Source organism: Bombina bombina, chromosome 11 (assembly GCF_027579735.1).
Source record: "Bombina bombina isolate aBomBom1 chromosome 11, aBomBom1.pri, whole genome shotgun sequence".
Taxonomy (NCBI): domain Eukaryota; kingdom Metazoa; phylum Chordata; class Amphibia; order Anura; family Bombinatoridae; genus Bombina; species Bombina bombina.
In genome coordinates this window covers 54,307,584-54,323,051 of record NC_069509.1, presented here as the reverse complement: position 1 = coordinate 54,323,051, position 15,468 = coordinate 54,307,584, and the positions used below count along the sequence as shown (strand labels likewise).

Sequence of the window (15,468 nt, the reverse complement as noted above, 5' to 3'; positions counted from 1 at the left end):
TAATATTATATTGTTCAAATATTGAAGATATAAGTGTAAAGGTTTAGTAAAGTGTCTGCAAAGTAATATAGTTTCTATAAAGTAACAGACAATAAAATAGAACATGCAAACAAGGCTATTTGGACTATAGGATTGCTAAAGTAACTATCTAACAGGGTTTCCACACAGCCTTGTTTGCACACTGTTTTATCGTCTGTTTTATATGTGACTTTGTTGTCAACATAAGAGATTGATAAGGGGAAACCTAAGTTACAATATGGCAGCGCCCCTCAACTTTATTGAATCTGAGTGGAATTAAGAAAACCAACATTTTTCAAAGTTAAATTCCAGAAAAAAGGGGCCAAAATAAATATTTAAAGTTTATTGTAAAGTATTATCACAATACTTTATTAAAGATTTTATTTGACAATCTGTGTATAATGTCCCTTAAGGACTAATTAAAAACAAGATGGCAAACAGCTCCTTAAAAGGGATAGTAAACTCCTTGAAATGTTAATACAAAATATTGTTATGCATAGCAAGACTATATATATTGGCACTAACACCTTGTCTTGCTATAAAATAACATATCAACAAAGCATACACATAGTCATTTTTAATTTTAAAGGGGCAAAGTTTTTTATTACATACAATTAAATATTTTATATTAAAAATTCAAGTTTTTTACACTGAAATTACACATAACACTCTTCAAACACAGCACAAGTCACATTTGGAAATCAAAACATAATGCAGCTACCAATCAGGATACAGCTTCTGATTTGCTCACCAGCTGTCATGCTGTAGATCTGCAATATGTTGGGACTTTAGCTATGCGTTTAAAGGGACTGTGGACTGTAAAACTGGTTTCTCTTAAAAGTACAGTCTTCTAGACCCAATACTTATTCTTTATTACTTATTGTTACACCAGATAAGAATCTTGCAACGGGTTCCACATCTATAAGCTTGTAAGAAGTACATGAAACTTTTAAATAATCATTGTTTGTTAGCAGCCGAAAAAGGGCTCCAAGCTCTTCCCACAGTTTACTTTTTGTCCAATAAGCTGTTTTCTTGTATGACAGTTTAGCAGTGCACGTTTAGTATTTTTCAGGTAGCTATTTCAAATTGCACATGCACAAATCAGCACGTGCGAGTAGAAAAACTTATTTAAGAGTCGATCGTGATTGTAGAAACTTAAAGGGACAGTCTACAATAGCATTTTTATTCTTTTAAAAGATAGATAATCCCTTTATTACCCATTCCCAAGTTTTGCATAACCAACATTGTTATATAAATACACTTTTTACCTCTGTGATTACCTTGTATCTAAGGCTCTTCAGACAGCCCCCTGATCACATGACTTTTTATTATCTATTGACTTGCATTTTAGTCAATTAGTGCTGTGTTGTGTTGACTCTTAACTCCTTAACGCACTTAGGATGTTCTATGCCGTTATAACCGCACTGGGCTTTAACGCCCTTAGGACGGCATCGAACGTCCTAGCCTTTTAGCTGTACTAAAGCCAAAGGCGCTTCTCAAATGGGATTACGGGCTGGAGAGGGTGCCTAGCGTCATAGTCATTCCCCCCAGACATGATCACATGAACGATCATATGATTTATTTTTTTTACTTATTTGTTTACATCGGAACTTTGTTCTGATGTAGACATATAAATCAGGCCGTTAAGGGATTAAATAACTTTCCGGCATGAGCACAATGTTATCTATATGGCTCGCATGAACTATCAGTCTCCTGTTGTGAAAAGCAAATACAAACGCATGTGTTAAGAGGCTGTCTGTAGTGGCTTAGAAACAGGCAGAAATGTAGAGGTTTAAATGTTATAAAGTGTATTAATCTAACAATGTTAGCTGTGCAAAACCGGGGAATGGGTAGTAAAGACATTCTCTATCTTTTTATACAATAACAATTTTAGTGTGAACTGTCCCTTTAACTTACGAAAATGTACAAGCAATAGGTAGGAGGAGCTTGGCAGACATTTTCAGCTCCTAACAAACTATCGCCTAGATTACGAGTTTTGCGTTATGAGGGGTGCGTTGCTAACCTGGTATTACAGGTTTTTATAAACCCGGCGGTAACAGGCAAGAAGTGAGCGTAGAGCAAAATTGCGCTCCACACTACACTCCAATACTAGCGCTGCTTAAGTGAGCGGTGAGTTGGTTATACGTGCTCGTGCACGATTTCCCCATAGACATCTATAGGGAGAGCCGGCTGAGAAAAAGTCTAACACCTGCAAAAAAGCAGCGTAAAACTCAGTAACGCAGCCCCATTGATTCCTATGGGGAAATACATTTTATGTTTACACCTAACACCCTAACATGAACCCCGAGTCTAAACACCCATAATCTTACATTTATTAACCCCTAATCTGCCGCCCCCGACATCGCCGACACCTACATTATACTTATTAACCCCTAATCTTCCACTCCGGACTTCGCCGACACCTACATTATACTTATTAACCCCTAATCTGCTGCTCCGGACATCGCCAACACCTACATTATACTTATTAACCCCTAATATGCTGCACCTAACATTGCCGCAACCTACTTACATTTATTAACCCCTAATCTGCCGCCCCCAACATTACCGCCACTATTCTAAATGTATTAACCCCTAAACCTAAGTCTAACCCTAACACCCCCTAAATTAAATATAATTTAAATAAATCTAAATAAAATTAATATCATTAACTAAATTATTCCTATTTAAAACTGAATACTTACCTATAAAATAAACCCTAAGCTAGCTACAGTATAACTAATAGTTATATTGTAGCTAGCTTAGGGTTTATTTTTATTTTACACGCAAGTTTTTATTTATTTTAACTAGGTAGAATAGTTACTAAATAGTTTTTAACTATTTAATAACTACCTAGCTAAAATAAATACAAATTTACCTGTAAAATAAAACCTAACCTAAGTTACACTAACACCTAACACTAAACTACAATTAAATAACTTACATAAATGAAATACAATTAAATAAATGAAATACAATTAGCTAAATTATGGGGAAAAAACAAACACTAAATTACAGAAAATAAAAAACAAATTACAAGATATTTAAACTAATTACACCTAATCTAAGAGCCCTATAAAAATAAAAAAGCCCCCCCAAAATAAAAAAAAACCCTAGACTAAACTAAACTACCAATAGTCCTTAAAAGGGCCTTTTGCGGGGCATTGCCCCAAAGAAATCAGCTCTTTTACCTGAAAATAAAAATACAAACAACCCCCCCAACAGTAAAACCCACCACCCACACAACCAAACCCCCCCAAATACAACCATAACTAAAAAAAACCTAAGCTCCCCATTGCCCTGAAAAGGGCATTTGGATGGGCATTGCCCTTAAAAGGGCATTTAGCTCTATTGCTGCCCAAAGTCCTAACCTAAAAATAAAACCAACCCAATACACCCTTAAAAAATCCTAACAATAACCCCCTGAAGATTCACTTACCGGGAGAAGTCTTCATCCAAGCGGCAAGATGTCCTCAACGAAGCCGGCAGAAGTGGTCCTCCAGACGGGCAGAAGTGGTCCTCCAGATGGGCAGAAGTCTTCATCCAGACAGCATCTTCTATCTTCATCCTTCCGACGCGGAGCGGCTCCATCTTCAAGACATCCGGCGCAGAGCATCCTCTTCAATTGACAGCTTCTTCGGAATGAATGTACCTTTAAGTGACGTCATCCAAGATGGCGTCCCTTAGATTCCGATTGGCTGATAGAATTCTATCAGCCAATCAGAATTAAGGTAGAATTAAGGTAGAATTAAGGTAGAAAAAATCCTATTGGCTGATGCAATCAGCCAATAGGATTGGCCAATAGAATGCCAGCTCAATCCTATTGCCTATTGCATTTGATAGGGTTCTTAGATTATTTGTAATTAGTTTAAATATCTTGTAATTTGTTTTTTTATTTTCTGTAATTTAGTGGGGGGGGGTTCTGTACTTTAGCTAATTGTATTTAATTTATTTAATTGTATTTCATTTAGGGAATTTATTTAATTGTAGTGTAGTGTTAGTGTAACTTAGGTTAGGTTTTATTTTACAGGTAAATTTGTATTTATTTTAGTTAGGTAGTTATTAAATAGTTAATAACTATTTACTAACTATTCTACCTAGTTAAAATAAATACAAACTTGCCTGTAAAATAAAAATAAACCCTAAGCTAGCTACAATGTAACTATTAGTTATATTGTAGCTATCTTAGGGTTTATTTTACAGGTAAGTATTTAGTTTTAAATAGGAATAATTTAGTTAATGATATTAATTTTATTTAGATTTATTTAAATTATATTTGTTAGGGGGTGTTAGGGTTAGACTTAGGTTTAAAGGGTTAATAAATTTAGAATAGTGGCGGCGACGTTGGGGGCGGCAGATTAGGGGTTAATAAGTATAATGTAGGTGTCAACTATGCTAGATTGGCATATTAGGGGTTAATATTTAACTAGTGTTTTCGAGGCGGGAGTTTGGCGGTTTAGGGGTTAGTATGTTTATCCTAGTGGCGGCGATGTCCGGAGCAGCAGATTAGGGGTTAATATTTTTATTATAGTGTTTGCGATGCGGGAGGGCCTCGGTTTAGGGTTTAATAGGTAGTTTATGGGTGTTAGTGTACTTTTTAGCACTTTAGTTAAGAGTTTTATGCTACAGCGTTGTAGTGTAAAACTCATAACTACTGACTTTAAAATGCGTTATGTATCTTGGTGGTAGAGGCTGTAACGCTCACTTTTTGGCCTCCCAGGACAAACTCGTAATACTGACGCTATGGAAGTCCCATAGAAACAAGCCTTTACAAAATTTCCGTAAGTTGGTTTGCGGTAAGGCCAAAAAGTTAAAGGGATCGTAAACACCAAAAATTTTATTGTTTAGATAGATAATCCCTTTATTTACTATTCCCCAGTTTTGCATAACCAACACTGTTATAGAAATATACTTTTTACCTCTGTATTACCTCTTGTATCTAAGCGTCTGCTGATTGCCTCCTTATCTCAGTTATTTTGACAGACTTGCATTTCAGGCAATTAGTGCTGACTCTTAAATAACTCTATGTGCATGAGCACAATGTTATTTATATGAAACACACAAACTAACGCCCTCTAGTTGTGAAAAACTGTCAAATGCATTCAGATAAGAGTCGGCCTTCAAGGGCTTAGAAATTAGCATATGAGCCTACCTAGGTTTAACTTTCAACTAAGAATACAAAGATAACAAAGCAAATTTGATGATCAAAGTAAATTATAAAGTTGTTTAAAATTACATGCCCAATCTGAATCATGAAAGATAAATTTGGACTTTGCTATCCCTTTAAGTTTAGAAATGTTCAGTACAGGTGGTGATACAATAAGCAAAATTAGCTATTTTAAATGAGAAAATAAAGGTGAAGGAGCTATTTGTAAACAATTAAATACACTGCAGCAGGTTAAACAGTGTGCAAGTGTGCTACAATAAAACCATGAATTTGAGTATTTGAATTTTGCATCAGAATGCAGTGATATATAGGGCTTCGTGTATAAGCAGATATATGAATCAGAGTGTGTGTAATATACTAACAAACTCACACAAAATGTACACCAGTGACTCAGACATAACCATTTTATTTATACACTAAGCAACCATATAATGTTACTGAATATTAACAACTAACCTTTATATTGTTTTATGCAACAGAAGGGTTTAACCTGTAATTGAATTACCCCATATCTACATATCCCTTATAGTCTGACCAATTTAAGAATAAAACAAACTATATCACTTAACAATGTCTTTATTCTTTAAACTTAAAATGTCAAAGTAAACATATTAAAGGGACATTAAAGTCATTTTTCATTTATACATCAGAAATTAGTCACTGCCTTGGTAGAGATCTTCATACAAAATACATTTGTTAAAGTGCTTAAAAGTGTCATTTTGTTAGAAGAATTAGCATTCTTTTCCAGTTGAGGGCATACCCCTTAAGTGTTATCTTCTCTCATATGCTGTGGCAATTGTATACAGGTATAAATGAGTTCCTACACATATCAGCCAATCACTGTGAAGCATGTATGAGTGTCAGGGTTCTGAATTCAGTGGATTGAACTCCAGCCTCTACAATTTTCAGATTTAAATGACAGAAAAAGGAGGCAAAATAAATTATAGAAGTAGATTGAAAAAGCTATTTTAATTTGCATAGATAGTTAAATCTTTTATGGGCAATTAGAGTTTAAGTTTAAAGAGACATTTACTTAAAGGGACACTGAACCCATTTTTTTTCTTTTGTGATTCAGATAGAGCATGCAATTTTAAGCAACTTTCTAATTTACTCCTATTATTTTTTCTTCGTTCTCTTGCTATCTTCATTTGAAAAAGAAAGTCCAGAACCTTGAATTTATCCACCAGGTTGTTCACCAAAATGGGCCGGCATTTAAACTTACATTCTTGATTTTCAAATAAAGATACCAAGAGAATGAAGAACATTTGCTAATAGTAGTAAATTATAAAGTTGCTTAAAATTGCATGCTCTATCTGAATCACAAAAGAAAAAATTTGGGTTCAGTGTCCCTTTAGATATTTTCTATCACACATATGAAAGCGTTGCAGTTATACTTGAAAGAAATATTTTCTGCATGAAAAAAAAAGAATATTAAAGGGACAATTTACTACGGCAAGTAGCTTGTTAGGGGTTGATTTATTAACCGTCAGGAGAACATGATCCGCTGTAGCAGATCATGTTATGCCCAACATCGCTAAATGCCGCTGTCAACGTTTAACATTGCAAAAGCATTTCTAGTGAAATGCCTGTGCAATGCAGCCCCCTGCACATTAGTGGCCAATCGTCCGCTAGCAGGGGGTGTCAATCATCCCGATCGTATCTGATCATGATGATTGTTGCTCGCCACCTCAGAGGTGGCGGACGAGTTAAGGAACAGCGGTCTTAGGACCGCTGCTTCTTAAATTACATTTCCGGCGAGCCAGAAGGCTTGTGCGGAATAAGCAGCATCCGCTACTTCATAAATATACGCCTTAGAGTTTTATTCCAAGTGGCTGCATGAACACCCTCTCTCCCACTCTCCATTGAGAGGGTAATTTCTACTGCTGCCTCTTGTTTTCATATATTTTCTATAGAGGATAGAATATATTTGAATATATTGCAGTATTCATACTTTCAGTATAAAATGGAACAGTTTCAACAGGCAAAATTACATATACAAATGTTAAAATAAAGTTAAATGAGCGGTTTGTAAACCATTTAATATACTCCAGCAAGTAAAATGAATCACTGGGAACACTTTAAACAGTAGAACATGTAACAGTACAATGTCTTTTTAAAACTAAAGTCAAATAACCTTTTTAAATGTGTTTCATATTTTCAGACATGGATAGTTTATTGTGATATGTAGTCATTTCATTTCTATTTGTGATTGGGCAATTATCAAATAATACCAGTGGATCACCCATACCCCTGTTATCCACAAAGAGTTAGCCCAGCCCTGGGATGCATTTGATTTTTTATTCATGTAACACAAATCTAACAATGTCAACTGGATTCACAAATTGTGCTTTAGATTCCAGCAACACAACAAAGCAATGTAAACAGTTGATTGCAACTCCATACACAAACACATATTTTGAGGGCAGATAGGAACTCTGCCCATATTCCCTGTGTCATCTAAATTAGGACTAACCGTATGCTTATCTCAGGGATTTTTAAAAGCCCCTCATAGTTTTTGTCTTTACATCTAATGGAAGTTTATTCCTTGGGCAATGCTGCCCCCCTCTCACTTGCGGCCAATCGTGCACTAGCAGGGTCTGTCAATCATCCTGATCATATGGTAATCAGTCAGGTTAAAGGGACATAATACTCATACGCTAAATCACTTGAAACTGATGCAGTATAACTGTAAAAAGCTGACAGGAAAATATCACCTGAGCATCTCTATGTAAAAAAGGAAGATATTTTACCTCACAATCTCCTCAGCTCAGCAGAATAAGTTCTGTGTAAAAAGTTATACTCAGCTGCAGGTTAAAAAAAAAAAAATTAAGACATGAACAGCAGCCAATCAGCATCAGCAGTGCTGAGGTCATGAACTCTTTTACTGTGATCTCATGAGATTTGACTTAACTCTCATGAGATTTCATAGTAAACTTCCTTAAACTGAATAGGGAAATAATATGTGCACGAATACTCGCTCCTTTCGCTGTCCCGGGACAGACATACTGATTTGCTGCTTAGAAGTCTTTTACAATGGGATGTGGCTACTGAGGAACTTTTGAGGTAAAATATCTTTATTTTTTACATAGAGATGTTCAGGTGATATTTTCTAGTCCGCTTTTTACAGCTATGCTTCATCACTTTCAAGTGTTTCAACATTTGGGTATTATGGCCCTTTAAGTAAGGAGCAGCGGTCTTCTTAACTTTTCTTTAGTCAACCCTGAAACGATGGGCCTACGAAGCAGCAACAGCTGTTTGATAAATGGAGTCCTATAAATCAACCATCCTTTTTGTGAAGAAGCGCTTTCGCACATTACTCGTGTACCTGTTAGCCTTCAGCTTGAGATCATGACCCCTTGTCTTGGTGCTGCTCTTATGAAAAATACTTTCAGTTTGGTTTCCATCATATCACCTCTCTACCTTCTCTCATGTAAGTTATACATATTTTGGTAATCAAGTCTTTCTTTGTAAGTTGTATGTTCTAGATCATGTACTAATTTAGTAATCTACTAACAGATTTAGGTTTGTTTATATCCTTCTGGAGATTTGGCCTCCAAAGTGGCATACAAAACTCAATTTAAAGCTGAACTAGTTATCTGTGTTTATGCTTCTTTGTTGTGTCGCTGGAATCAGAAGAGTATGGGGCTTCTGAGCTGTCTATCTAAACCCCTCCAGCATCTCCAAACATCTTCTACCAAAGAGCATCCACAAATATATTTTTATATATTAATATATATGCTGTATAATTTACAGCATGGTCATTTTATTAAATGAAATGTGATACACAGTATAGGTTAATGGAATCTTTTTGGTGAGTATTCACAAATAATCATTACACCATTGAAACGCTATGTGGCACCATCTTTGTGTCTGTATCGTTAGATTATGCTCCTTATATATTGTTAAAAAGTAATTCCCTTCCATTCACACAGCTCATTTTTGTGAAAGCTAAGCTCTGTTAAATCTTGTGTTCTGCTGTTGTACTAAACTTGTGTTGGCGCACCTGGGGCATGCCTTTTCATGTAGGCATTAATTATTTGTGTACCAAGTGTGTTTGTACATTTGGGACAAAACATTTCAAGGAGTTGTATAATGGTGCATCTAAGACATGTCCTTTTATAGAGTGTTCCTGAGTTCCCCAAGTCTAATGGTGCATGTCCCTCTATGGAGTTGTCCAGTGTGTCCAAAGTCTAATGGTGCATGTCCCTCTATGGAGTTGTCCAGTGTGTCCCAAGTCTAATGGTGCATATGATGCATGTCCCTCTATGGAGTTATCCAGTGTGTCCCAAGTCTAATGGTGCATATGATGCATGTCCCTCTATGGAGTTATCCAGTGTGTCCCAAGTCTAATGGTGCACCTGTTGCATATACTTCTATGGAGTTGTCTACTGTGTCTAAAGTCTAATGGTGAATTTGTGGCATGTCTCCCTATGCTGTTGCCTTGCGTGTCTCAAGTTTAATGGTGCAAGTCCCTCTATGGCGTTCTCTAGTGTGCTACACGGCTAATGGTGCATATGATGCATGTCCCTCTATGGAGTTGTCTAGTGTGTCCCAAGTCTAATGGTGCATATGATGCATGTCCCCCTATGGAGTTATCCAGTGTGTTCCAAGTCTAATTGTTCATCTGGTGCATATCCTTTTATGGAGTTGTCTAGTGTTTCTCAAGTCTATGGTGCACCTGGTGCATGTCCCTCTATGGAGTTGCCTAGCATGTCCCAAGTCTAATGGTGCATCTAGTGCATATCTTTCTATGGAGTTGTCCAGAGTGCCACAAGTCTAATGGTGCATGTCCCTCTATGGAGTTGTCTAGTTTGCTCCAAGTCTAATGGTGCACCTGGTGCATGTACTTCTATGGAGACTGTACATTTGGGGCACATTTCAATGAGTTGTATAATAGTGTTTCCCAAGCCTATGGTGCACCTGGTGCATGTCCTTCTATGGAGTCGCCTAGTGTTTCCCAAGTCTAATGGTGCATCTAGTGCATATCCCTCTATGGAGTTGTCCAGTGTGTCCCAAGTCTAATGGTCCATGTCCCTCTATGGAGTTGTCCGGTGTGTTCCAAGTCTGATGTTGCATGTCCCTTTATGGAGTTGTTTAGGTGTGATGTCTAGTATAAGTGGATGGTCAATGTAGTGGAGAGGCACTCGCCTCTCCACTACATAAACCTTTATGGAGTTCTCCAGTGTGTCCCAAGTCTAATGGTGCATCTGGTGCATGTCCTTCTATGGAGATGTCTAGTGTGTCCCAAGTCTAATGGTGCATCTGGGGCATGTCCCTCTATGGAGTTGCCCAGTGTGTCCCAAGTCTAATGATGCACCTAGTGCATGTACTTCTATGGAGTTGTCTAGTGTGTCCCAAGTCTAATGGTGAATTTGGGGCATGTCTCTTTATGCTGTTGTCTAGCGTGTCTCAAGTCTAATGGTGCAAGTCCCTCTATGGCATTCTCTAGTGTGTCCCAAGGCAAATGGTACATATGATGCATGTCCCTCTATGGAGTTGTCTAGTGTGTCTCAAGTCTAATGGTGCATATGGTTAATGTCCCTCTATGGAACTATCCAGTGTGTTCCAAATCTAATGGTGCATCTGGTGCACATCCTTTTATGGAGTTGTCTAATTTGTCCCAAGCCTATAGTGCACCTGGCGCATGTCCCTCTATGGAGTTGCCCAGTGTGTCCCAAGTCTAATGGTGCATCTAGTACATGTCCTTCTATGGAGTTGTCCAGAGTGCCACAAGTCTAATGGTGCATGTCCCTCTATTGAGTTGTCTAGTATGCTCCAAGTCTAATGGTGCACCTGGTGCATGTACTTATATGGAGTTGTCTAGTGTGCCCCAAGTCTAATGGTGAATTTGGGGGATGTCTCTCTATGCATTTACCTAGGGTGTCTCAAGTCTAATTGTCCAAGTCCCTTTATGGGGTTGTCTAGTGTGTCCCAAGGCTAATGGTGCAGATGATGCATGTCCCTCTATGGAGTTGTCCAGTGTGTCCCAAGTCTAATGGTGCATCTAGTGCATGTCCTTCTATGGAGTTGTCCAGAGTGCCAAAAGACTAATGGTGTATGTCCTTCTATGGAGTTGTCTAGTATGCTGCAAGTCTAATAGTGAATGTCCCTCTATGGAGTTGTCTAGTGTACTCCAAGTCTAATGGTGCACCTGGTGGATATCCATCTAATGAGTCCTAAGTCTAATGGTGCACGTCCTTGTATGGAGTTGTCCAGTGTGTCCCAAGTCTAATGGTGCACCTGGTGCATGTTTCTCTATGGAGTTGTCTAGTGTGTCCCAAGTCTAATGGTGCATCTGGGAAATGTCCTTCAATAAAGTTCTTCAAAATGTGTGTACCAAGCCTGACTGTGTGCCCGAGACATGTGGTTGTAAAGAAGTTGTCCAAACTGTATGTCTCAAGACTGATGGTGCACTTGAGCAATGTCCTTCAACAGAGTTGTCCAAAACTTGTGTCCCAATAGACCTATTGATAACCATTCCTAATCAGGCATTTCCACATGCTGGCATCTTAGGCTCATCTGCTGTCACCCCTATATGATTTTACAAGGGTAAAATTCTAAGCTTGCTGGCTCCAGAAAATGATCAAGCCCTATTTAAAAGATACATGTATACTGTGTAGCTGGCATGTTGCATATTTTATTTTATGGCTAAATCCTCTTAATACACTTAGCTGCATTTCTCAATCATAAAAAGCTGCATTTTTCAATAATTAAAGTTATATTATTATTTATTAGCTAGTTCCTTATTAGACCTTTTAATTTAAATAAACATTAGAGATAGATGATTACAGAACTTAAAACACTATTAATAGTTCAAGAGACTGGCAGTGCAAATGTTTCAGTCTCCTAGAAATATATCTATAATGTCCAGAGGATTTAGAAAAGATCAAGCTGTAATTAGTTGCATAAAAAAATCCATAAACGATTGGAAGGAGTTTTTGAAGGATATTAATTAAACCCAGAACCCCTCATAACCCTTTGTAGATGCCAAAGAAACGCATTATAAAGTGCTGAGAAAAGGATGTGGTCATGCTACCAGAATATGAGAGGAAACTGAAACTGTCAATACTATACAGCTCCCACAAAAACATAAATTAAAAAAGGAAATATTATTAAAATGGTTTAAAATTGTACATGTTAATTTCACTAGTAATACCGCACTTTTATAAATCCTAAAAATAGGCTCTTTAAATGTTCCCACATAACTAACAACAGGGTCACTAAATATCCCATCATGCGAGCTAGATGTCTCCTACAAACACCCTGTCACTATGGCAGTGCACCCCATCCAGGGCTCATTTTGGTAATATTCTAAATCAGGGTTTGTTCAACTTCAGTCCTCAAGTAGCTCTAACACACAGTTTGTTTTTTTTAAAGGGACATTAAAGTCCAGTTTTATACACGTAAAAGTAAATATCAGCAATTAAGCACTGCATTCTCAAAATCTGCATACAAAATAAGAGTTTTGAAAGCATTTTACCTTTTATTTTTACTAGCAAAATATTTTTTATGTTGCAGTCCAGGGACAGCATAGTATGTTTATCCTTTGCAGAAGCCAGTTAGGGACATATATAAATTAGCTCTTGCACTAATCAAGCAATTACTGTAGCTCTCCAGCCTCTTTATGGGGCAGTGGAAAAGCACAATTTAAATTACAGGAAAAATAAATTATTAAATTACTCTGCAAAGTTTATTATTTTTGTTATTTTTTTTGTAATACCCATATTTATGTTTTTAATGGGAATTAAAGAATGTTAATTTAATTCAAAGCGGCTGCAGGAACACCCTTGGGCTGGGATCACTCCCACCAACAACTTGGAGGCTGATTTCCGACTTTGCCTCTTGTTTACATAGTTTTCTATAGCCAATACTGCAGTATTTAAACTTTCAGTATAGTTGGCAGTTTCAACAGGCAAAAGCAGCTATTTCAAATGACAAAATAAAAAGTAAAGGAGCTATTTGCAAACAATGTAATACACTACAGCACTGAAAATGGATAACTGTGAATGCATTTTACAGTGCAATATCCCTTTACATTTTGAGTTAAATCTCCCTTTAAGGATGTCACTGTCTGGGCTGATCAGTAGATCAGTTTCTGTAGCCATCTCACCTGTGCTTAAAGTGCCAGTAAACCTAAAAAATAATGTTATATAATTCTGCTCTGAGGAAAAACCAGACCCGCTCAGTAGAGCACAGAGGGTGGGTCTGGAAAACCCTCTGATTTTTATAAAAATCACCGGAGATATTATATAATAAAAAACTTGCACTAATATAATGTTATATAATTATGCACTATGTGCAGAATTATATAACATTTTTTAGGTTTACTGGCCCTTTAAGTCATCACATCTTTGGAAACTAGGGTTGCAATATACTGTTCTAAATGTAACTATTTCAAAACCGCATATTAATAACCCGTAAGATACGGCTTTTATGCATAATACTGAGTGTATGCGTCCATACATACATAGTATGATTCTAAATTTCTATATACAGTATATGAATGGCCTTCAGAATAAACAGCATTTACCTACTTATACACTTTGCAACAAAATTAAAGAACTAAAGTAACCATTAGAATCTCGGTGAAAGTCTGAACTTGAAAATCTGTTAATGAGATTTCCGTGAAAAATTGTATATCCTTTTTCATATGGTTCCAGGAATGTATACTGGACAAGCGCTTATAAACACCACTGGGAGTGGGACGATCACGTTTTAATTGTATCCTGTTTTCTGGATCTCCATGAAAAAAAAAAATTTACTTTTTTTGTAGACCTGAATAAGAGCAAATATGCTCACATCAAGTACCAGGTAATTGCAGCAGCTATGGCGGTTGCAAAGGCGGCTAAGATAGCCTGTATTTGAGGACGTCTTGCTAAGGCTATGGCAGTGTGATATGGACATCCTGATACAGAACCTGTAATAGAAAAAGGGCAGAAATGTAAAAACCATATTCATACACATTGTCGCAGGCAAACATGGAAGCTATAGTTACAAATTATACTAAAGGACCATAAAATAGCAAAAGTAAAAAGCTTGAATTCCCTGGAGTATTTCACTATTGTGCATCTCTATTCCTACAAAGCAATGAAGCTTCTGAACTAGACATGGCTGGTGAGCCAATCAGGGGCCGCATATGCGTGTAGTGGAAATCAGTTCAGCCGGGGGATCAAGTCACTCACGGTATGGGAAGGATCTGTGCGGATTCTCTGTACTGAAGAGGACACTAGGATTAGAGCACGGTACCAAGTAGATGTGGTCACACTGATGTGCATCATGAGAAAGTTTTTAAGTTTCTAATACTAGTAAACTCGTGATTCTACACAGAGCCCTCCTTCTTGGCGCTTTGAGGTTTGTTATATTTACACTCAAATAATTTTTATTGTGCTTATGAAAGAGCACTTACAATGGATACATTTTATTTCAATTACTTTTATGTCCCTTTAAAGGACATAAAATACCAATTTTTTTCTCTCATGATTCTGATAGAGCATACAATTTTAAACAACTTTCCAATGTATTTCTTTTATCAAATGTTCTTTGTTTTCTTGTTATCCTTTGTTAAAGGAAGCAGAGCGGTAATGTCAGGAGCGTGTACATGTCTCCCGCAGTTTTATAACAATGTTATACATTATCAAAAGCACTAGATGGGAACACTATTTCCGGTCATGTAGTGCTTCAGGCATGTGCACACTATGGGGCCGATTTACTAAGCAGCGAATGCTGCTTATTCCGCGCTAGCCTTCTGGCTCGCCAGAAACAGGAGTTAAGAAGCACCGGTCCTAAGACCGCTGCTCCTTAACTCATTCACCACCTCTGAGGCGGCAGACTGCAATCATCCCGATCAGATACGATCCAGATGATTGACACCCTGATTGGCCGCGAATGTGCAGGGGGCGGCATAATTGTATTCTCTATCTAAATCATGAGGGGTTTCATGTCCCTTTAAGATATTTGTTTTAAGCTACTTTTTACATGTATGCCAAGAGACTAAATTGGCAATTTTCAGTTCTTTTGACAGACTTGCATTTTAGCCAATCAGTGCTCACTCCTCAGTAAATTAACATACATGAGCTCAATGTTATCTATATGAAACACATGAACTAACGCCCTCTAGTGGTGAAAAACTGTCAAAATGCATTTAGATTAGAGGCGGCCTTTTAAGGTCTAAGAAATTAGCATATCAACCTCCTAGATTTAGCTTTCAACTAAGAATACCAAGAAAACAAAGCAAAATTGGTGATAAAAGTAAATTGGAAAATTGTTTAAAATTACATGCCCTA

At 37.2% G+C, this 15,468-nt stretch overlaps 1 protein-coding gene across 3 annotated transcripts in view; it reads right to left on the bottom strand.

Annotated features, from left to right (window-relative positions):
* Window positions 1–5,575: 5,575 nt before the first annotated feature.
* HMOX2 (heme oxygenase 2) overlaps window positions 5,576–15,468 on the bottom strand; it is a 28,090-nt gene continuing 18,197 nt past the window's right edge. For all 3 annotated transcript variants that reach the window (XM_053694357.1, XM_053694358.1, XM_053694359.1), the window contains exon 6: window positions 5,576–14,102. In XM_053694357.1, coding sequence (XP_053550332.1) covers window positions 13,981–14,102 — 122 coding nt within the window. In that variant the 3' untranslated portion in view covers window positions 5,576–13,980. The remainder of the gene's footprint in view (window positions 14,103–15,468) is intronic.